At 43.5% G+C, this 23,135-nt stretch overlaps 1 protein-coding gene across 1 annotated transcript; it reads right to left on the minus strand.

Moving 5' to 3' along the window:
- Positions 1–242: 242 nt before the first annotated feature.
- RAB39B (RAB39B, member RAS oncogene family) lies at positions 243–19,866 on the minus strand. Its single transcript, XM_080991338.1, has 3 exons — positions 18,273–19,866; positions 6,438–10,463; positions 243–6,295 (listed from the first exon to the last, which is right to left on the minus strand). The coding sequence occupies exons 1-2, from the start codon at positions 18,485–18,487 to the stop codon at positions 10,037–10,039; spliced, it is 642 nt and encodes a 213-aa protein (XP_080847464.1). The 5' UTR covers positions 18,488–19,866; the 3' UTR covers positions 243–6,295; positions 6,438–10,036.
- Between the last annotated feature and the right edge of the window lie 3,269 nt (positions 19,867–23,135).

Raw genomic sequence — 23,135 nt, forward strand, 5'->3', positions numbered from 1 at the left:
ATTCCTATGCCCCACAAATAACCCAGAGATGCATTTTAAATAAAAGGACATATTGTACTCATGTAAAAACACGCTGATTCCCAGACCGTCCACAGGCCAGATTGAGAAGGCGATTGGGCCGGATCCAGCCCCCGGGCCTTACTTTGCCTACCCATGTGCTATATACCTTAAGATCCCAAAGCATATTTTTGAACCTGTAGAAAATAAATGCATGTTTAAAAGACAAATCTAATATACTATGGTAAAATAAAAGGACATTATTTTATTTAGATTTAGAAGAAACAGAAGACAGCAATATTTCTGGTGGATAAGAATACAGAACTTAACATCCAAATAATGCAAAAAACATTGATTATGAAACAAAATGTTTCTTTCTCATTTTTCCTTTTGGATTACAGAATTTTTGTATATAGTTTCATCTCTTCAAGCTATAGATTTCCCCCTCCTCCAAGAAGTTAGTTTTTGCCTTACTAAGAGACAAGATGGTGCTCTTTTGAGAGTTTGAGTTGATGGTTGAATAAAATTATATGTGTCCAAGCTGTAGTGTTTATTATAGATGCTGAGTAAGGCTAATAGTGCTTCAGCTAAAAGTTCCATATGGACATTGGATCTCCTAGATATGTAAGGCACGTCTAGCCTGAGCTGTTAGGGTGGATGTAGGTTGGCATCTTAAAACTTTAGGGATGAGCATGTTTCTCTTGTGTTTGTTGCTCACCTATCTTAACTTAGAGAATTGCTACAGTTCATGAGTTAGCACATTCACACTTTTCATTTAGTCTTGGCTTGTTGCACTGTGCTTTAATCAGTGTGTCCATATCTGCTAGTGTGCATGGCAACATAAATGAAAAAGGCATGAGCAAACACTAAAACTTCTTATGGAACTGTCTGAACACAGTGCAGAAATAATAACAAAGGATAGTGGATCCTGAAATGGTTCTACTGCTGCACAAATGAGGTCAGCTAATCTTGCAGCCCTAAAATCATGTTTTGCATGCCTCCCACACTTCTAAAAGATGGGTGAAATGGCTATCCAAACATCTTGAATCGTCACGTTGCCACAGAGCATTGGTGCCTCTTGGTTGCAATGGGAGCAATCAAAAGAATTGCAAGGGCACTTCTATACATCCAAAGGGTGTTTGGACTTGCTTGAGCAGTCACTGTCCTCTTGTTTTGTGGCACACTTTCATTGGAGGCTTTTAAACAGGCCAGGGGCCGTCTGTCGGATTGTTTTAGCTTTGCATTGCAGATGATTGGGCTAGATGACCAATGAAACTCCTTCCAAATACAATTCTATGATTCTAGGAGAGTTTTAAAAGTGTGCTTCCTAAGCATGTGCACAACTTGGGGATGACTTAAAGTAATTCTATGGATCTCTGCCTGTGAATGTCTCCCTTTATTTCCCGAAAGTTTCTGGTTATTCCACAGTGGCCTAACACTGCTACTCCGTGTACCCAATAACTCTTGATTGTGTCTAGCCATGATGCAGCATGAGGGACTGAGAAGAGCTGCGGTGCCTTTGAAAGAGCTGAGAGCCCTTTACTATCCTAGGCATGATTTGTAGCCAGAACTGCTGTATGGTAGCGGTAATCCCACCTCACTATAGAGCTCAGCCAGTTGAAAGCCCACTGTTAAAATGCTTCAGAATGGGTCAGAGTAAAGACAGTCTGAGAGCTGGTCACTTCCTGGATGGGAAATCTCCTCACATACCCTACCTTGAGCTCCACAAAATAAAGTTGGGATATACAGTATATTTGTGTATGTGTGTGTGGCAAGCACCCTCTTAGGCGATGATAGTCCAGAGAAGAAATTCCTTTTCTAAGACTGTGCTTCAGCAAGTTGCTGTAACACCAAACTTCCAGTGCATTGCCCCAGGACTGCAATAATTCTAGGATTCAAATCCCTGCAGTTTAAAGGAAGAGGTAGGTGCTTACAAATTCAGTCATTCACACAGGGTCATCTCAGCACAAGATCTTGAGGCAAATGATGTGACATCCTTTCTGAAGTTTCATCATAAGAGAAGAGTTGCTTATACCAAAGGCCCACCTATTCCAGCATCCAATGCTCACAGGGGTCCTCTACAGGTAACAGGATGCTTCTCACTTGTGAATCTTTGCAACAGACACTGGGGCTAATACTTGGCCATCATGCCTAGTAACCAGATAGCCTTCATGAATTTTTATTAGCCCTATTTTAAAGTCATGCAAGTTAGTGGCCATTACTAAATATTGTGGGTGCAAACTCAACACTTCCAGCTACGCACTGTCTTTAATCTTCCACTATTACTCGACTGCAGTTTCTCCCCTAGCCCTGAATAATTCTATAAACATTCATCATTCTCCATCCCTCAATTTACTCTCCATTTTTTCTAAAGCAAACAGCTCCAACTGTTGGAACATTTTCTCATATTTATGTACTTCCATGCCTTGATCATTTTGGTTGCCATTTCCTGATCCTTCTCTGGTTACATTTCCCATCTCTCATAGGAAGCAATGTATTCTCAAGAGGATACATGTACATAACCTTAAGAAAAGAAAATATGCTTATTGCTTCAAGAACTATTTTCTCCTACATACAAATATAACTAATTGACTCAGATTCTATAATCAGGTGACAACTCTTGTCTTTTTGGTGGACTACAACTCTCATCACCCCTGGCCAATGCCCTTACTAGCTGGGGTTGCTGGAAGTTTGAGCCAAGCAACATCTGAAGAGCACCATAGTTGACTGCCTGTTTTAAACCCATGATCTTGCAGGGATATATCCGGCTAAGACTGGAACATGTCCAATGTCCGTCCACCATCCATCATCCAGTTGGTAGCACTGCTGCACAGATGGACACTTTTTTTGGTTCCTAAGAACACCACTCTATAGAACGTTATCTTTAATCCTCACCTTCACCAGCTGTGACCAGGGCCAGGATTAAAGGGTCTGTGTGCAAAGTGCCTTCTGGTTCCTTTTATCCAATTGTGTTTCTGCTCTGAGCTGTACCAGGCCTACTGAGTCTAACCACCATTTGTCTGTCCAGCAGTTCTCCCAATACAGCATTGCTCTGAGACATTGTGGAAAGCTAGGGAGATCCTGCCACTGCATACCCTAGCTTTATTTCCCACAAGGCCCATTAGTGTTCCTGTGTCAGTTGGGTGTTAAAAGCAAGAAGCCTTTTTGTAATGGGAGGGGGGCAGCTAGAGTGTGGCAACAGGCACTGCAAGGATGTTGACTCCCAACATTATTTCTGACAGGATGTACATTCGTCAGCAAATGTTTTCCACGGCTGGATTTTCAAAAGTTTGTGCAGTTTGCACAAATGACATTGCAGAAGTGCAGCGGTCCAATATACCAGCAATTCCTAGGTCATAATTTGCTTGATTTCAGTTAAAATGTCAGCTGTGTGCAATACAGGAATTAGCGACTTTCCTGTAGTTCACAATGCATTGCCTTGGCAGGGATTCAAATGGACTATTTCCCATCCTGGCTCTATAAAATAATTCGTTCATTGTGGATTTGCACAAGAATACCAGTTTGAAAATGCCCAGGATAGTGGGAGACAGACCTTGTTCATATCTGCACCTTAAAAACACCAGTGGATTCTGTTAAAACAGTGCATATGTTTATTATTAATCTACTCTGTACTGGGTTTTTACCACCATGGTTGCTGTATACAGATGTTTGATGGGGTGGGGTGGGGAACAGCAGAGGAAATAAAAACACGGATTTTCCTTTACAAGTTTTGAATGTCACATAATCACATTAACCATTTTGCTAGATACAAGCATAGTTTTCATTCACACACAGCTAAATACAGCGGGGGGTTTTTTGTCACATTTCATTACAGTGCATATAACAGAAAGCTAGGGAAAGTGTACAGTATAATTTTAATCTGGAGGTACTGAGAGATTTTTATATTTTTTAATCCAGCATGCAGACTGAGATTGTGAGTTTACCAACAGGCTTTTTTTTATTTTGTCTGTCTTTGCCAGAGAGTGAAAATGAAAGAAAATGCCTTTTTTAAAAGTATTAGCCTCCAGTGTATCTTGCAGTAGTCAAAATGCTAAAACAAGTCAAGAAAAAGATGAGGTTTTTCATTTTACAAAGTCAAACCCCACTTCTATTTGTACAGGAGGAAGTCCCCCTCCACAGATGATCATTTATATAAGTTGCCTAAAAATATAAGGCATTAGAAAGAGATTACATCATGAGTTTCGATCAGAATTATTGTACGTTTAAAGGTCTTCAATCAAATTTCCTATACATTTTACTTTCTTTTGTAACTCTAATGCAGTATACATTATAAATCAAAGAGTCCAAACATGACCAAACTTTATTCCCTCTATGTATTTAAAATGTATTTATTGAGGCAGGCAGCAATTGAACTATATCTATTATGGTAAAAAACAGCAAATGCACTGGGGGAAAGTGAAATTTGCCAGTATGCTAGTCTATGGATCCTGACGTAAAACGATGCTGGAATTCTTCATGCTAGTTGCTTTCTTTTGGATTCAACTGTATTTTTGCAGCTAAGAGGGCAGTCCAAAAAATTTTAGAGCCGAAAATCAGCATATAAATGTTTTATAAATAGAGAATTGTAGCAAATGTTGGTCCTACTCAGAGCAGGTCCCTTAATTTACATGGGTCCATTGTGAGTAATATTGGTTATTATGCAGAATGTTTAATTCTGAATTCATTTTTAAAGCCAACTTGAAACATACCTGAATCTGGGGTAAAAATCAATGCTTGGCAAATTAATGACAATGCAGAAATAAATCTATAGCTTTTCCTGGGGTATTTATTTGCTGTTAAAAATGTTTTCTCACTACACTAGAATGACTTTGGATAAATAAAGAGTAAGATTAATTAGAAGATTAATTGATGAGTAAGATTTTTTATCATGTCCCTTACAGAGATAAAAAATGTCTTAAAAGGTTTGAAGCCATGAAGGGAAATAGTATTTGAGTACTTTTTGAGGGTTGGGTAGAACTGAAATGTATCCAATGCTGATTTGCTTATGAAACCTAAATTTTAATACATTAAGGTTGCAGTCCTAAACACACCAGGGAGAGAGTCCTGAAGAATGCAATTGGCCTTGCTTCTTAGTAGCCACACGTAGGTTTGTACCATCAGTACATGAAGGAGAGAGGTCATTCTTGGCATACAGAAGCCCTTATGCTCTTACTGTCTCTGGTTAAAGGGATTTTAGGAGAGCCCCCTTTCTGCAACTTCAGAAAGCTGGTACCAATCCAAATAAACATGTTGTCATCATAATGGTTTCAAAGGAATGACCCAAATCCAGAGAAAGTTAAATGTGCTGCTCTGAACTAGGACGATAGGTTTCTGAAGAGGCTCTCCTGTGAGCCTCAGCAAAGTGAGTAGGAGCTTTTAAAAAATAATAAGGGGGAAAGACACACTCCCAGAAAACAAGCTTATATCCCAGCCAGATAAGGACTCCAGGAGTTGCCGGACAGCATTTTAAACACCCTCCCTTCCTTTGAGGCTCTTCCATAGCCCCTTTGAAAGCCATCCAAAACTCCTTGAGGTTATCTAAAACTATTTGAGGCTAATTACAACGCTTCGAGTTTCATTCTCAATCTACAGATATTCCATTCTATCACCAAAACTTTAACATTATCGCCCTTCAAGAGACATGGGTGGCAGAAATTCCAGTTCTGGAAGGTTTTTATGCTTATTCAATTAGGGCTATCCTGGCAGAGACCCAGGAAGGCTAAAAGGGGGGCTTTGCATCTTGATTTCTCAATGTATAAATGCCATCTGTAAAGAGCTGCCCTCTCTAGACCAACTAGCAATGGCCTTACTTATATCATGGGGAAGATCTAAAGTGTTATTTATAAATGTTTATATTCCTCCAACTAGCTTAAATAATGACATCGATAGCAAGTGGAAAAGATTGGAAACCTTTAAGTTGCTGATTTCAGATTATCCAGGGGCAAAGGTCCTGCCGGTGGGTGATCTAAACGCAAGGCTAGGGCCAGATGACTCCAGTTTCGCAACCAAATACAGGTGCAAAATCGGGTTTCCCAAGACGTCTAGCCCAGAAGACCACCAAACCCCAAGGCTATCTAAGGACCAATAGTAAAATTACGCTGGCGCCTGCCTTTTCAAATTTTCGAGGACAAGTGCCGTTGTGACTTATTTATGCCTTGTTAATTTATACCAGTCCTTGAGTATCATGGCTAACTTTCTTTGGATTCGAGCCAATATATTTGCATTAAGTATGTTGTGTAGAATTTACATAAGAATGTAAGGAGAGCCCTGTTGGATCAGGCCAAAGGCCCAATCTAGTCTAACATCCTGTTCTTTCAGTGGCAAAAAAAGGGCCACAATGGGAATTCCATAAGCAGCACTCGAGTACAACAGCACTGAGCCCACTTTTGATCTCAGCAACTTGTATTCTGGGGCAGAACACAGCTGTCATAGCTAGTAGCCATTGATTGCCTTATCCTCCATTGAAAGTCTTCTCCCCTTTAGAAGCCATCCAAAGAGTGGCCTCTACAATGTCTTGTGAGAACGAATTCCATAGTTTTAACTATGCGCTGGGTTGAAGATGTACTATCTTTTCCCTTTCCTGATTCTTCCAAAATTTTAACAGCTAGCATATGAATTAGTTCTGTGCAGCATATTTATGAAGTTAAAAAGGATAAATTATTTTGCTGTACTAAAAAAAATAATCACAAAGATAAAGTCAAGGTAAGCGATAAAAGTTGCAAGGAGCTGCACACTTAAGATGCTAGGCATATCTGGGTTTTTTAGAATTGAAAATAGGAACCACCAAGGCTTTGGTTAAAGAAGAAGAAACAGTAACAGTATCTTATTTAGGTTATAAATAGTATGAAAGACCACAATATTATCATACAAAAAAGGGAAACTTGTGTTCTAAGAAGAAAAGTTTGAAAATGAACATGCCTGGAATGAAATGAACATGTCAATTTAGGAATCTAAAATAAAATATATATTTAATTCAATTCAGTTATGGTAGGACAGAAAATGGGAAGTTTTAAATTAGACTTGGTTACAATGTTTATGATATAACTTCAGTATTAACTGATACTGGTTTTTTCTAGAGGGCTGCAACAGTTAAGTTAATTGCTTAGATTAATTGATTATAAAAGCTTTTTGATCAACTAAAAAGGAGCCCCTAAGTAATTGGGTAGTCATTTAATCTTACAATAATTTCTAATGCAAGCTCTTCTATAGATGGAAAGTGCCATTTCAGAAGAACCATGATGCCTGCTGTCCATTCTCTAAAACTGCTGTGCATTATATCTAAAACAAGTATATGGGCATCTTTGGGCTTCCAGATGTTGTTGGACCACAACTCCCATCATCCCTGACCAACATATGGAGGGCCACAGGTCCCTCATCCCTGCTCTAGTCTAAAGCATTTATGGCATATTCACTGAGCTCAGTTTCTCCCATTCACTATCAGGATCAGTTCTAAGTTTAGATCACCATCCGTGATCATTGGCCATGCTGGCTGATCTAATGAAATTTGGGGTCCAACAGCATGTGGAGAGCCACAGGTCACCCCACCCTGAACTAAAAAGAATGTATGCTTTTTTCTTTAGAAAACTTTAGAAACTTGTAATCTGTGACACTTTAAAAAGTGACATTCCTTCATTCTTTAAGGTGTCACAAGATACACTGCTGTTTTTGCAGTAACAGCATTTAAGCAAGGCATCTCTAGAAATCCATGCAATAAAAATTCATAAAATTGACTAAAACAACTTTATTTGGGTGACAACCCCAGTTTTCTTCCACCCTAGAGTTTGCTAGGGTGTTAACTTCAAAATTCTTTTGATACCTGGGTTCAACCCTAATGTCAAGCCCAGAAAAATACAATAATTTTCCTTTGATTTTGTCTGTGGCTCCCTCCCCTCACTGATTGCATTCTTGTTTTGCAATATCTGTATGGGTTGGGCAAAACATTTCTCCTTAACTCCAATGAAAGCGGAAGTCAGGATGGACTAGATTAATTGGGGATTGTTTTTAGCTATTTTTTTGACTCAAGATTAAATGCTGTTCATATCCCATTGCTGTTGCAAGTCTACAAAAGCCTGGCTGGCAGTGAATGTCATGTGACTATTTGTGTAATTATTATCATCACATGATGAGAAGCAAAATATTATATGGGCCAATGTATATAAAAGTAGATGAGAGCTAGTTTGAAAAACGTCACCCCTCCAAAAAGTGTGTGTGTGTGTGCGCACACACACACACACACACACTTGATGGGGAGGGCTTTTTCAAACTGCCCCTCGTCCACTTTTTCTCCCTGTCTCAAGGTGGATATTAGTGGTGTTTATTACAAAGCTAGTTACCCAACTAATTATTGAAAATAAAGACATCGGTATTAGCATTACCCCTAATATGACCTCTGTTGTGCCAAACTTAAAATTCTGTTTCCAGTTCAAACTCACCTGCATCTTTACAAAGTAATGATGTGGGCGGTTCTCTTAAAAGGATCTTCTGTAAGTATAAAGTGTGGAAACGCATGTGAAGGTATAGATTAATTTCATTCAAAATAATTATACCACATTCTTCCCCAACCTGGTGCTCTCCAGATGTTCTCTCTCTCTCTCTCTCTCTCTCTCTCTCTCTCTCTCTCTCTCCCCTCCCCTTTCCTGCTTCCAGGCTTCTTCCATCTTAATATCTATCTAGACCATTACACACATTAAGCTTCCTTTCTTTGCACATATGTATATCACTGTGTATCTTGCCAACACATTAGTTTCTTCCTAGGTATTCAGGGTGGCTGTTATTGCTTACCTTAATTCATTTGGACTGCTTGCTTTCTTAATTCAGAACTCAACAAGTTTACCCTGAAACAAAGGCCCACTTGAAGCTTTGTAGGCCAGCATTTTATCCAGTTCTACTTTCAAAGTAAAAACGTTCCTTCTTGCGCTTCTGACCGCTTTCCTGTGGGTTCCCTAACCACACACCCTCTTCCTTAGTTCTCTCTCTCCTGCTGTTCAGCTTCACCTTCAGATAGTCCTTTTGAACTTGTTTTCCAAAAAAATTCACCCCACAAAACAAAACGAAGAACACCCCCACTTCCCGCTCTTTGGGAAAAGTCTGTGCTCTACATTTTGATGAAACCTGCTTCCCTCCCCAGCCTTATTTGCAAGAAGTTTGTATTTTAAGAGACCCAAAATTGCCCACTGCAGCTTGCTACTGGTGGGAAGGCTGCATCCCTCTCTGAATTGGGATAAAATAATTTCCCATTTAAGAAATACCGTATGACTGCATATGGCTGAGAATTTCACCATTGCTGATAACAGATTTTACAGCAAATTCAGAAGTGGGGAGCATTTCCAGTTCAATAACTGAAGAAGTAGCACAAACATTTGGTCTGTCAAATTACTGGAATTGGAACCACCAAGTCTGGCTTGATCAGGAAAACACCAGTCTGTGTTCTATTCATTGCACCACATTTTAACAGTTCTATTCATTGCACTGCATTTTAACAAGAGTGATCTAACACTTCCCCCTTTCCTTTTAAAGAGAGTTGGATTATACTGCAGCAATATTGTAGGCATGAAAGCCTTTGCCCCTTCTGCAAAATATGCTTTCCTCTTTGTGTTAACCATCAAGTTCTCATAAAAAGAATGGCAACCATGTTATGTTTTAATCTTCCTAAAAATATATAATAATAAGCCAAGATTTCTGTCTCTCCTCCTCCTCTGAATATGTTTCATATTAATAGGCTTCAACACAAAGCACTGAATGACAGATTTATTTAAAACAGGGTTTGTAAAATTCCCTGATATTTACTACCCCTATCGGATCTTTTCTGCTCTTAACGTTACCCCATCTCCTACAATATAAGCATGCATCTGGGTTCATTCCTACATAACAGGGGGTTACAGCCCTTCACGATTCTATTCTTCAGAGGTTCAAAGCACCAGGCATTGGTACTTGCCATACTACTGTCACATTCTCTTCTGTCACACGACAAGTTTGTATAGCAGGGTATGTTTTGGTTAGTAAAGTTCAGCAATAATCTCTCCTTGCTTTCGTTAAGCAATTAGCACAGACATCTCCTGTCTGATTTCACCACCTCTTCTGAGGAGTGGACTACGTTTGGGACAAACCCACTCTTCACCCCTTCCCAGCCCTCCTGGATAGTAATTTCGCCTCTCTTAACAAGCTCATATATGTCTCGAGTCAGGTCGGTGAAAGCTTTTTCCACATTAATGGCATCCCGGGCGGAGGTTTCAATGTACTTCATGCCATAAGCAAGGGCCAGTTTTTCAGCCTCGTGCCGGGTGACTTGCCGCTGAGTGTCTAGGTCGCATTTGTGGCCCACCAAAACGAACACGATCTGGTAAGGCTGGACGTGCGCTTTGGTCTCCTCTAGCCACTCGTGAACATTCTGGAAGGACCTGCGGTTTGTAATGTCAAAGAGGAGCAGACCGCCAACTGAGTTCCTGTAGTAGGCTCTGGTAATTGATCTGGAAGAGAGCAGCAGCCCAAGGAAGGAAATGAGAATCATTTTCAAGAGGAAAACGCTGGTGGCAAAGGCTGGTTTCGAGCATCTGAAATAGCCAGTTAAGTGCAAATCCACCCAGAACACAGCCCTTTTGTGCTACACAGCAAAATAAAGGGGGTTTGTACAAGACAACACAAAGATTCTCTGCCCCACCATCTTTTTCTCTTAGACAGTCTGCAAAGTTGTTTGTCTGTGCATTATGAATCTGGACACCTCTTAAGATATTATGTCCAAAAGTTGCATGATGGTTGCTAAGACCAAGGAGCAGGTTTTCTATGTTTGAATACAATATAGAATCAAGAAGACTTACTGAACCTTTCAGAACTGTATTGATTTAAAAAATAAATAAATTCAAGAGCAACACAGGGTTTGCAGTGGTTAGTACTTTTATCTTTCAATGGGCAGTCTAGAAACTGATTCTAGAAAGTGTCTGGATTCTACTCCAATGTCACTGTTGCCATAAGACATTGGAAAATGTGACTGTTTCATTCCCTCTATAACCACTTTTTTTTTGTTTTACTTTTCATCTGTCCCAAGCCTGCTCTGCACAGGCCACATCTACTATTTTGCAAAGTAAAAAATATCCCAGATTTTCCTAAGTAGCAGTTTCCTCATTTATAAAATCTCAGCTGAACAGGTGATGAGAAAGAGGACCAGTAATCGCTGATCAATTTCAAACCAGCAACGCCCCAATTAAGGTGTACAATTGGGGGGGTATACCCTCACTACAGAAATTGGACCATTTGCTTGGGTACCATGTGGGCTGTAACATACAATGTATGTATTGGGCTGGAGGAAAGAGAAGGAATGGATGTATGGATGCAATTTATATGTGTTTGCAGAATCACACGGTAACTCTGTCTGGGCTATACCGCTCCAAGTTGCAGGTATGAAGCTGTATATCTTAATGCTGCTCTGTTGTTGTTGTTTTATTATTATTAATTGAATTTCTATACCTCCCTTCATCCAAGGATCACAGGGTGGTTTACACAAATATTCACACCATAGTAACAAACAATAAACCCCCTGTTGTGGTTTAAAAGGCCACAGATTGTTTAACTAGCAAAAGGTCTAATTACTCAATGCCCACCCCATATAATATTTCCCTTTTCCCTGATATACTAGATTTCTACATGTGAGAGAACTTCTTGCTTTTATTACTTGTGTTGGGGGTGCAATATTGTTAACTACATTTACATTCCACCCACCTCCAAGGAGCAGAAAAAAATGAAAATGAATCTTGCCCTCTGCTTTATCCTCATTAACAACCTTGTGAGGTAAGTTAGGCTAGGAGACTGTGACAGACTCAAGGTGACCCAGTGAGTGGAGATGTGAAGCCTGGTGCTCCAAAGCCTAAGCCCACTACCTCATGTTGGCCCCACGTTCAAACATGCCAACCCCCACATGCAATCTGAAATTTAGGGACATAAAAATTTAGGGACATAAGCTGCTGCCTTATATCATGGCTGACCACCAGTCCACCTGCCTCAGTATAGTTCACACTGAGTGGCAGTGCCTCTTCAAGGTTTCAAACAAGAGTCTTTCTCCAGCCCTACCTAGACATTGAACCGGGGACCTTCTGCATGAGATGCAGATAGCTTTGTCACTAGATTCCGCCATAGGCCTAAACAGGGCAATAAAGTCTTGGTGTTTCTCCCAGCAGGCTCTGCTTCCACTAAACTGATGGGCCAAGAGTCGGCTAGTTCAAGTCATCCTCAAAATATATGGAGAGACTAGAGTCACTTGGAGGTATTTGTAAACAAAACTCTTGACAATGCATACCCCTTCACCCCCCTCACTGCATGTGGTATACAGAGGTTGGCTAGGTTTTAGGAATTGGCAAGTGAATGGTGTATATAGAATACTCAATAGACTCCTAGGTTCCACACATCTCTATGAATCTAAGGAGATGTCCAAAGGTGCCCTTTTGCATGCAGAAATTGTATTCTGGTCAGGGAAGCATTGCTTTTCATGAGCCTTCCATAACCTAGAGCTTTCTGGATGTTACTACACTTCAGCTCCCAATAGCCCCAGCCATCATGGCCAATGGTGAGTGATGATGGGAGCTGTAGTCCCAACAATGCTTGAAGGGGACCGGGGGGTGGGGGGTGGGGAATGGAGCAGAAAACTCCTTATGTTCTTATTTTTTCATTTAGTACACAAATAGTTTGTGAAACCTGCTGCCGAATGATGGGGTGATGGCTTTAAGCAAAGCAATGGTTTTCAACCAGTGTGCCGTGGGGTGCCTTGAATGGATGCCCCAGGCAAAACTGGCCTCAGACCCTCTTTCCTTCCCCCTGATGCCTAACTATCTACCAGTCAGTTGCTAATCTCCCTTTCCTGGGCAAGGTTCTGAAGCGAGTGATCACAGACCAGATCCAGGTGCTTTTGGAAGAAGCTGATTTTCTGGATCCATTTCAATTGGGGTTTAGGCCTGGATTTGACACAGAAACTGCTTTGGTTGCCCTGTATGATGACCTCTGTTGAGAGAGAGAGAAGGGAAACATGTCTCTTCTTGACCTCTCAGTGGCTTTCGATACCGTTGACTATGGTATCCTTCTGGAGTGACTATCTGAACTAGGGGTGGGTGGCACCGCTTTGCGGTGGTTCCAGTCCTACTTGAATGGTTGTTCCCAGAGGGTGTTGCTTGGGAAATGCTTTTCAACCCAGTGGAACCATCAATGTGGGGTTCCGCAGAGCTCAATCCTATCCCCAACATTGTTTAACATCTACATGAAACTGCTGGGTGGGGTTATCTGGAGGTTCGGAGTATGTTGTCAGCAGTATGCTGATGACACTCAGCTCTATTTCTTCTTTACATCTGCAGGTGAGGCAGCAGAAGTGCTGGACCAGTGTCTTGCCTTGGTAATGGACTGGATGAGATCCAACAAACTGAAGCTCAATCCAGATAAGACTGAGGCAGTTAGTGGGTGGTTCCCTAGACCAGATTGGTGGGAAGTCGCCTGCTCTTGATGGGGTTACAATTCCTCTGAAGGAACAGGTTCATAGCTTGGGGGTCCTCCTAGATCCTTTCTGTCACTCAAGGCTCAAGTGGCCTCAGTGGTCCAGAGTGCCTTCCATCAGCTTCAGCTGGTGGCTCAGCTACACCCCTATCTGGGCAGGGATAGCCTAACTACTGTTCTCTATGCTCTGGTAACCTCAGGGTTAGATTATTGCAATGTGTTATATGTAGGGCTGCCTCTGAAGATAGTTCGGAAACTTCAGCTAGTGCAGAATTCAGCAGCCAGGTTGCTCACCGGAGCAAGACAGTTTGAGCATATTACGCCGATTCTGGTCCGACTGTACTGGCTACCAATTAGTTTCATGGGCCCAATTAAAAGTGCTGATTTTGACCCATAAAGCCTTAAATGGTTCAGGACCGCAATACCTCAAGAACTGCCTCTTTTCATATGAACCTACCTGGACCATGAGATCATCTTCTGAGACCCTCCTTTGTGTGCCCCCTCCTCGAGAGGTCCGGAGGGTGGCAACATGAGAAGAGGCCTTTTCTGCAGTGGCTTCCCATTTGTGGAATGCTCTCCCCTGGATGTTCATCTTCATTATACACCTTTAGGTGCCAGGCAAAAACATTCCTTTTTAACCAGGCCTTTGGTTGATCTGATTGACATCCTATGCCCTTTTAAAATGTGGCTCTTTTTTGGGGGAGGAAGGGGTGTTATTGGGTTGTTGATTTTATTTTGATTATATATATTATGTGTTTTATGTTGATCTTGTTCTGTTAACCACCCTGAGACCTCTGGGTATAGGGTGGCATATTAATAATAATAATAATAATAATAATAATAATAATACCCTCTCGTGTCTCTGCCTCCCAAACAGCTTGCACAGCTGTTTGTTGCAGCAGCCCTGGCTACAAGCTCCCCAGGTGAATGGTGCCTCTGAGGCTGGTCAGGGGGTGCTGGTTGCCAGGAGCTGAGGCGGCCTTGGAGTAAGCAAGCAAGTGGGTGAGGGAGCCCAGCCAGCCAGTCCACCAACCCTTGCTGTTGGGAATGGACAGACACGTCCCAGGCCCCTGTGGGGCAGTGTGAGGAGCCACCTCTCTTTGGAACAGGGAGGGGCAGCAGAAGCTTCCCGGGGGACTCCCAAGGAGATGGGAGAGGAGAGGAGGCTGAGGGGACACTCTACAATGGAGGGTGTTCCAAAAAGTGTGAGAAGCTGCCAGTTCTGCAGGCAAGGGGTGACATTACTGGGCTCCTGAGCCCCACAGGGGTGCTGCAGAAAGAATGTAGTTGGTCAAGGGAGCCATGGACTCAAACAGGCAGAAAACCTCTGCATTAAGGGGGTTAGATAAGTTGATGAAGGATAAGTATAGCCAAGATGGCTCTTTGCAACTTCCAGGTTCCCAGCACTATGGCACTTAGTGTTGTCTACTGGGGATAGTGGGTGCTTGCCTCTGGTCTGTGCTTGAAGGCTTCCCAGATGCATCTGACTGGCTACCATAAGAACCAGGAAGCTGGACTGGATAGGCCTTTGATATAATCCAGACTAAGTACACCAGAGAGCTGTGCACTGCAAGTGGAAACCATGAGATTTAAATCAAATAATAATGGGACAGCCCAAGACTAGAAATCAGGGTCCAAGAGGAAGGTGACTCAAGAGAGCATCTGTTAAGACCAGCAGCACAGCTGGAATGGTCACAGCATGTCATGTGATTTCACGGGGAGTAGGGAAACAACATTTTTATTCTTTATTTTTTTTTGGCATTCAGTTCAATTGCACTCCTTTTCTGCTTTTCCATCTGCCCCATCATTTATTTCAATGGGAGACCCAGTAGGTCTTCTGCTGCTTCTAACTTCTGTCTTTTTCATCCTAATGTCATGCAATTTTCAGGCATTCTGCCACCTCTTCACCTCACCCACCCTAAGCATCAGACTTGCTAATCTTCAGACAGATTGGACAGGTTATCTATTTTAGAGATTTAAAATATATATATATATGTCAGTTTCCCTGCTCTCTGTCCCCATTCTTCTCTATAACCTTTATCTGACCTGTACTATTTTCCCCCCAGGCTGTTTTCTATATTTCATCCCAACCAGGGGGGGCAACTTGAATAAAATATGGGGGGCAGTTAAGTGCCACCCCACATAATTGATCACATGACATGGCACCCCCCCCCCATTTGAATGGCAATACCACTCATCTTTGTGAAGTGCCAGCACCCCTAAATATTTCATTGGGGGTGTGTGTGTGAAGGGACCTTGGCCCCTAGGAGTTAGCTCCTATGATCCCAACAGAAATGAATGACGAATGAACCAAACAAATTAAATAAAAATATATTTCTGAGCTCATTTTCTTGAATTTCCATCTGTTTCCATAACTAAAGTGAATTGGAAGAATGGGACTTGTTTTTTCATTAAAAAAAATGAATTCAACCCTTGGTGATCCTAAATGGAAACAGTCTAATTAAGCATCCTGCAGCGTAATCTCTGGTGAAACAAAACCATTCTTTCTCATGTAGCAACTGGAGATTGGCTTCATCCTTGTCCAAATGTAGCTCGTGTGTAGAGGACAAGCAAAATTCCTAAATTCCTCCTCTAGGCCATGCCAGAAATGGAGGGGAAGCATGCAAGCCTGTGAGAGGCTTGTTCCCAGCATAATAAATAGCTTATCACAATGTCTGAATGCAGCAGCGTTACAAAGTCACAAGATATATTAAGCTGAAGGTTTATTAGTTTTGTGGGCACTAAAAACTTGACACTGGAGGCCAATGTGCTGTTCAAATCCCCACACAGCCATGAAACTCATTGCGTAACTTTGGGCTAATCATTCTCTCAGGCTAGCCTACCTTGTTGGGTTGCTGGGTGGATAAAATGGATGAGAGGACAGAACTGGCTTAGAACTCCTTGGAGGAAATGTGGGATACAAATGTAATAAAGAATTACTGAACAAGACTAGGTTTTTTTTTTTACTAAAAAACTAATGTTAAAAAGGGGGGGTAGTCCTATACACAAGGGCAATCTCCCCCCATTTTCTTAATTTTGTGTTCCCAAAAATAGGGGGCATCTTATACACGGGGGCGTGTTATACACGGAAAAATACAGTAGCTTGCTTTCACCTAAGCGAATGGAGACACCACGTATACAGAAGCAATTATACATCCACACCCAGGTTTATTGGGGAGGGGGTGTGGAAAAATGAGATGGTGCACAGTTTCCTTCCTTCCTTCCTTCCTTCCTTCCTTCCTTCCTTCCTTTATGTAGGGTCAGAAATGGGTGGAGAAGTGCAATTTTAGTGAGAGAAGGTTGCTTTGTCCCTCATAAACACATTTTTCAATCATGGGGCAGGAAAAAGGACAGGAGGGGCATCTGCTGACTGGGCAACATTTAGTCTGCAAATCACATGTTGCTCCCTCAAGCCAGTTTGGTGCTTGGCTGCCTGCTCTTGACGTAGCTCTGAGATTCAGCATCCAGGAACATAGCTTAACATTTTATAGTTCTTATGGTTAGTTATGGAGAAAGATTTGGAAATGTGTTGGCCAAATAGTTTAGCAAGGGTGTTGTGGGGAGGAAAGCGACCACAATCCATATGGTGACACAATTTCAGAAGTCGTTATATCCTCAAGGCCTTGTTCAATGAGTAGCTCATGTATGTGCATATCAGGTGCGGGAAACCTTTGGCCCTCCAGAACTTGCTGAACGACAAGTCCCATCACCCCCATCCTCTGGCTGATGGGAGCTGTAGTTCAGTGACAGCTGGAAGGCCAAATGTTCCTCACACCTGGTGTCTATTAAGAATGGACCTAGATGTTTTTACAGGCATGTGGTACAGTACTCTCAAGGGAGGGGGCTGTACCACTTGGGAAGACACACTGAGAATCTTCTGTTTGAAGGCACCACTGCATCAAAGCTCCTTGACGCATGTGGAAAGCCTGCATATGAGATACCCAGTGGCCTGGTTTTCTTCTCTCTTTACATTAGGAGACTCTTACTTGGGCAGGTGGGACAGGGAAGCGAAGCCTGACCCTGAGAAATTGTTAAGGCCAGAGTGTCTTTCTTCCTGTCCAAGATGGTTGCTTGTGGCCTACAAATCTGCACTGTGGGAAAGTTTTCTTGAATAAATCTAGTACAAAACCTCTGCAGTATCAGCCCAGACATGGAGCATGGAGAGTGAAGGGAAGGGCTGGAGCTCAGCAGCAGAGCTACCAGAAGACCCCAGGCTCTGCAGGTAGGGCTGGGGAGACCCCTGCCTGAAACCTTGGAGAGCCACTGCCAGTCAGTGTGGACAACATGGAGCCAAATGGACCAATATTCTGGCTCGGTAGAAGGCTGCTGCTTATGTTTCTTTGAGAGGAGGGGCGCTCCTCAGCAGCCTTTGTTGTGCTTCTGGCTCCCTTCAGGAGTCAATGAACAGCTGTTAGGAGGATAGGGGTGAGGGAGGGGAGGAAGCTGGGTGTTGTTGTGTGACCTGCTGTGAGATCGCACTTGGAACCCGGACCCCACCCACCCCAAGGCCCCCCACCCGCAGCAAGGTGTCTCTTCTTCCCTCCTACTCTGGCTCCTCCATCTTCAACGACAAAGCAAAATCAAACCGCCACCCAGCCGTCCGGATCTTCCACCATCCTTCACAATGAAGGCTGTTTTGCAGAAGAGCAAAGATGTTTATGATGGTGACGGTGGCGGGGGGTAAAAGGGACAGAACTCGGGGCGCAGTTGCAGCCTCCGCCGCGCGGACCTGCCACTCGCCCTCCATCCGCACACGACATCCACCCCCCGGTCCCCAAGCCCCATCCTCAAAAGTGGCTCCTCCTCACCTGAATCTCTCCTGTCCGGCGGTGTCCCAGATCTGCAGCTTGATTCTTTTGCCTGGCTCTATCTCCACCAAGCGGGAGAAGAAATCCACACCCACGGTGGGGTCGGAGACTTGGGCGAAGCGCCCTTCGGTGAAGCGGCGGATGAGGCAGGATTTGCCCACGGTGGAGTCCCCGATGACGATCAGGCGGAACTGGTAGAGCCAAATGGCCTCCATGCTCCACCTTCCCCAGGCGGGGTAGCTCCGGAGCCGGCGCTTGGCGGTGGTGGTGTCGGTGCCGCCGCCGCTGCGTCTTCGCCCCCGGAGAGACCAACCACGCGGATGCCGGAGGCGCAGCGTCTTCCGTCGAGGCACACAAGCTTGGCGCAGGGAAGCAGGAGCGAGCCTAATACAAGCCTTTCATACCCGACCCAGGAGGGTCCCCCGCCACCTCTAGCAACTCGAGGCTGCGCTCCCGGCGGCCCGCAAGGCGGATGGGGCGCCGCGTTGGAGAGCGAGGACTGGTTGAGGAGCGCGCCGGCGCGCACGCACCGGCCACTGGGCGGCGTTCCTCTTCCGTCCCCTTTTGCGGCTTCTTCTCGTCTCCTGGGAGAGCGAGCGAGCAGGGGAGAAAAAGGGGGAAGCGACGCGGTCCTTGTCGCAGGAGGTCTTCTCTGGAGGAGGAGGAAGAGGGGCAGGTCCTACAGAACGTGGCCGCGTGGGAGTAGACTCCTAGGCTGGTGCTGCCGGTGTTCTACACACACACACACACACACACACACACACACACACACACACACTTCACAAATGTTCCCGCTGAAAGTGGACGGAAAGGTCAGGGGGTTTGAGACTCCCCACCTAAGCGCCTTCTCTCCCCTTCCCTCGAGCCAAAGCAGCACATTTCTTTTAAGCAAGACAATAACAACGCATCCTTTCTGACCGTCAGCCCGTCACACCGCTCAGCCGAAGAGCCGCCCCTCTCATTTTTGCCAAGGAAGGGGTCTTGCCGTTTGCAATGACAGAAAACGCGCGCGCGCCCCTCCTCTCCTCTTTCTCAAGCCCTTGGCTTCGGTGGTGGTGGGTTGCTGTTCTTGTTTAGTTCTTGTTTCTTTGTTTTTACCCCAAGCCCCCACAAAAGGCTCTCAGCAAGACGACCTCCTGGCTGCTGTCTCAGCGCTCCCCCAGGGATCCGCCAGGCAACCGGTCCTCGGAGAGCTGCAGAAGGAAGGCTCTTAGGAATATTGTCCTCAAACAAGGCTCCATCCTCCACCTAAGGCAGGCCGGATGCTCCAAGCCCGTCCGGGCCTTCTTACGAGGCAGAGGGGAGCGAAGGACCTGGCAAGGCAGTTACCTTGAAGCTTTCCGTCGGAAATATGTCAGGAGGAAGGAGGGATGCTTCTCAAGGACATCTGGTTAGCACCAGGTGGGTTTCGTTTGCCTCCAAGAGAGTAGAGAACATCCACCTTCCTGTTTGCGTTCTGACCCCCCCCCCCGGAAAAAAAAGATACCCAGCGCTTCAAAGATGGAGGGGCAGCGAAGGGGAGAGATGCAGGCGAGATCACAGAACTGATGAAATGGCAGCAGCATCAGCACCAAACAGTCTGACTCATCATTGGCATCAGCAGCTTACTGTACTGCCCAGAAGAGAGGAGCCTGCAGGATATTGTTGGTTTTGCCGTTACCACATTGTTTAGAAGTGAAGCGCCCTTAAAATAATAAAACTCTGACAACCTCTCCCAACAAAGAATAAGATCTCTATAAAAACAAAAACACCCCCCCCCATTTGCTAACAGATCAGCTCCGGAGAATCAAGAGTCACGGAGAGCAAAGCAGAGGTTGAGACTGGCAACTATGCCCGGTGTAGAATTAATAATAATTGAGTGACTAAACCACGCACAGCCCGCTCAAGATAGGAATAGTATGCAGTTCAATGGCGCTGGGCTGTAAGACACAAACCATTCTGCCGGCCACTTTTATGGCTGAATTTACTTGAGAGGGCTGTGCTGCGCGTTGCACTGTGAGATAGGTAAGAATAATACTAAAAAAAAAATTCATACCAGATACAAATAAAACAACAAAAAACAATGTCCACAACAAATTAGCAAATCGAGCAATAAGCCTTCAACAGCACAGCCTCTGTACCTCCCCACCCCCAATAAATTGGTCCCAAGTAAATGGGCATAGGATTGCAGACTAGAACTTTAATGCAGATTAAACATAGCCATTAAAAATGGCTGGTAAATAAAAATGTAGATTGTAATCCTGTAGGCAAAGGACTGTGTTACCATTTTGTTTGGAAACCTTTATCCAGTATTAAGCAATGCTGAGATAGATGGATCAGTGGTCAGATTCCCTATAAGGCTCCTTATAAGCCATGTTTCGACTCATGCTTGAAACATTAGTGTTGGTTTAATTAATTAAATTAAATTGGTTTTAAAATTAAATTGATTTTACTTTTACTCTTTTTAATACCTGTTTTTAAATTTTAATTCTGATGTTTTTATATCCTTAGAGATGTTTTATCTGCTTGGAGATTTGCTGCTTGTTTGTTTTTGAAATCAAGCAATATTATATATGTCGTCTACCTCCTGGTGCATCTGTAGGCATTGAATGCAGCCTCTGATCTAATGAAACATAGGAACCTGCCTTACACAGAGTCAGACTACTGGCCAATCTAGATCAGGAAGGCTGTGCTGACAGTAGATGCCCAAGATGACACCTGTGTGCAAAGCAAGATCTAAGCCCCTTCAACCCCCTTTGCTTCCTTTTGAGAAGCCTGGGTGTTCTAGATTCTAAGCACTGCCCTCCCCCCTTTTTTGTGACACCATAATATCAACACATTTTTGCCAAATGCCCCAAAGTGAGCATGTCTTCGTGCTGATGCAGGCTGGGATTTAACTCCCTAGGGATTGCCAACATTTTTACGGTCACAGGCAGAAATGAAAAATAAAATAAAATGCTAATTTCCCCCATCATCACATCTCCATGGCGGAATAATGTTCACATGTTGATTTATACTTCTGTCCACTTAAAGAAGCAGCAGCTGATGCTACAGGGTAATTATAACAGCGGTTTGGCCCAATGGAAGCTGTAAGGAAGAAAGAGTAAACACACCAACCCGCCCCAAACCCAAAGCTGCTTAGGTCTTCTGTGGCCATTTGGGAACACAAACAAGCATTTCATTTTAAATTCAAGAACCTAGTCCTTAAGAAGTATTAGGAATTTGACTTTATTTAAATTGTACGCCACTTGTTGTTGTTTCTACATATGATCCCGAGAACACTTATACGTAAGAAATTATCATTTTAAAACACTACACATTTTAAAACATCTACACAAAGGTAAAAAGTACCCTCTGAACTATATCCAGGAAGGTTCATTCAGTGCCATGTCCTGTAAATTTACGTGTCAGCATTTAACCATGATTATAGAATTGATAAGACAGAGTTCAGCAGCTCATTCTTACATGAATTAGAGATCCAAAGATTAAGCGGCAATAGTTAAATCTCATTACATGATCTCATTATGGATTTTGCTATCTAAGGCACTGGGAGATTTAGCAGTTACCTCTTCTGGGCTGGGGCAGAAGGATTTTTGCATAATGGGGGGAAAAACAGGATATATTGCATTTCTGCATACTTCAATCAATCAATCAGTTGGTCAGTATGTCAAATGTGGATTACATTCAACTAACCATTAAGCAAAGTACAAACTATGAAGCAGGCAGAAATCATGGCCTGAATAGAACTGATCATTATATTAAAGTTGACAAGCTAAGGAGTCATAGCAGGTCTAAAAGATATTACAGCATTTAGATATCTTGCCACCTGGTTGGTCACAAATATCTTAAGCCCCTCAAAGAAGATACTCATAGGGGCTTTAAGGCTTGACTAGGACAACACCTCATAAAGGAATAAATAATGCATTATCTTCCCCTTGATAAGATCTACAGTAAAAGACAATGTAAGAGATGATTTGAGCTGAATATTTACAGGCCAACAATTACAGGCCAACAGGATTTGAGATGAGTGTTTACAGGCCAACAATGACCTTGGAAAGTTCTACATACTTCAAAATGAATGTAGATCTAGGAGTACTATCCCCATAGCTGCATTCTCAGCTGCCTGAGTGAGAAGACCTTCCATGTTGTGTAGTGGTTAGGACAGTGGTAACCCACATGGTATGTTGCTGCACTCCAACTCCCATCAGCCAGCATGGTCAGGGATGATGGGATTTGTGGTCTAGTATTCACCTGAAGGGCACCATATTGGCTATTCCTAGGTTAGAGTACCATGCCAGGACTGAGCCTTAGAGTCCATTGGGTGAAATTGGGCCACCCATTAACTCTCAGTGGCAAAATGTCCCAGGCTGGCCCTGCCTATTGGTCAGCCTGGCTTTTAGCAGGGTTTAGCTTTTGACCAGGAACTCTATAATGCAGCAGATCCCAGCAGGGCTTGCTATGTGCCTCACTTGCCAAGGACTATAGAGAGGTTGTTTTTTTTAACTGTGGTATCCAACTAATGATAATCTTTGTGCATACTTGCATAGTATAACTTTCTCTCCCTCTCCTCCTTTTGCCCCCATGCTGTCTCCAGATCTGCTCTTGAGGGCTGTGGGGGGAAACCTAGAACAGATTTAGGAAGGCATGGGTTGTGCAGGCAGAGGAAAGAGGGGGCAAGTTCCATTGCACAATCAAAAGTCCCGATGCTGCTGCAGCTGCTTCACTGGATCTTGCCCAGAGGCTCCCAATCATAGCTTTGTGGTTGTGTTTGCACCTCCTCCGTACCTGATGTCATGTGATGTCAGGAGTGGGCAGGTGGTGAATTCCTTCAATATATACACCAATTGTGATGTCTGAGGTGACTTTATTTGGTCAGAACAGCAG

This window comes from Podarcis pityusensis (genome assembly GCF_964106645.2).
Source record: "Podarcis pityusensis genome assembly, chromosome: Z".
Lineage (NCBI taxonomy): Eukaryota > Metazoa > Chordata > Lepidosauria > Squamata > Lacertidae > Podarcis > Podarcis pityusensis.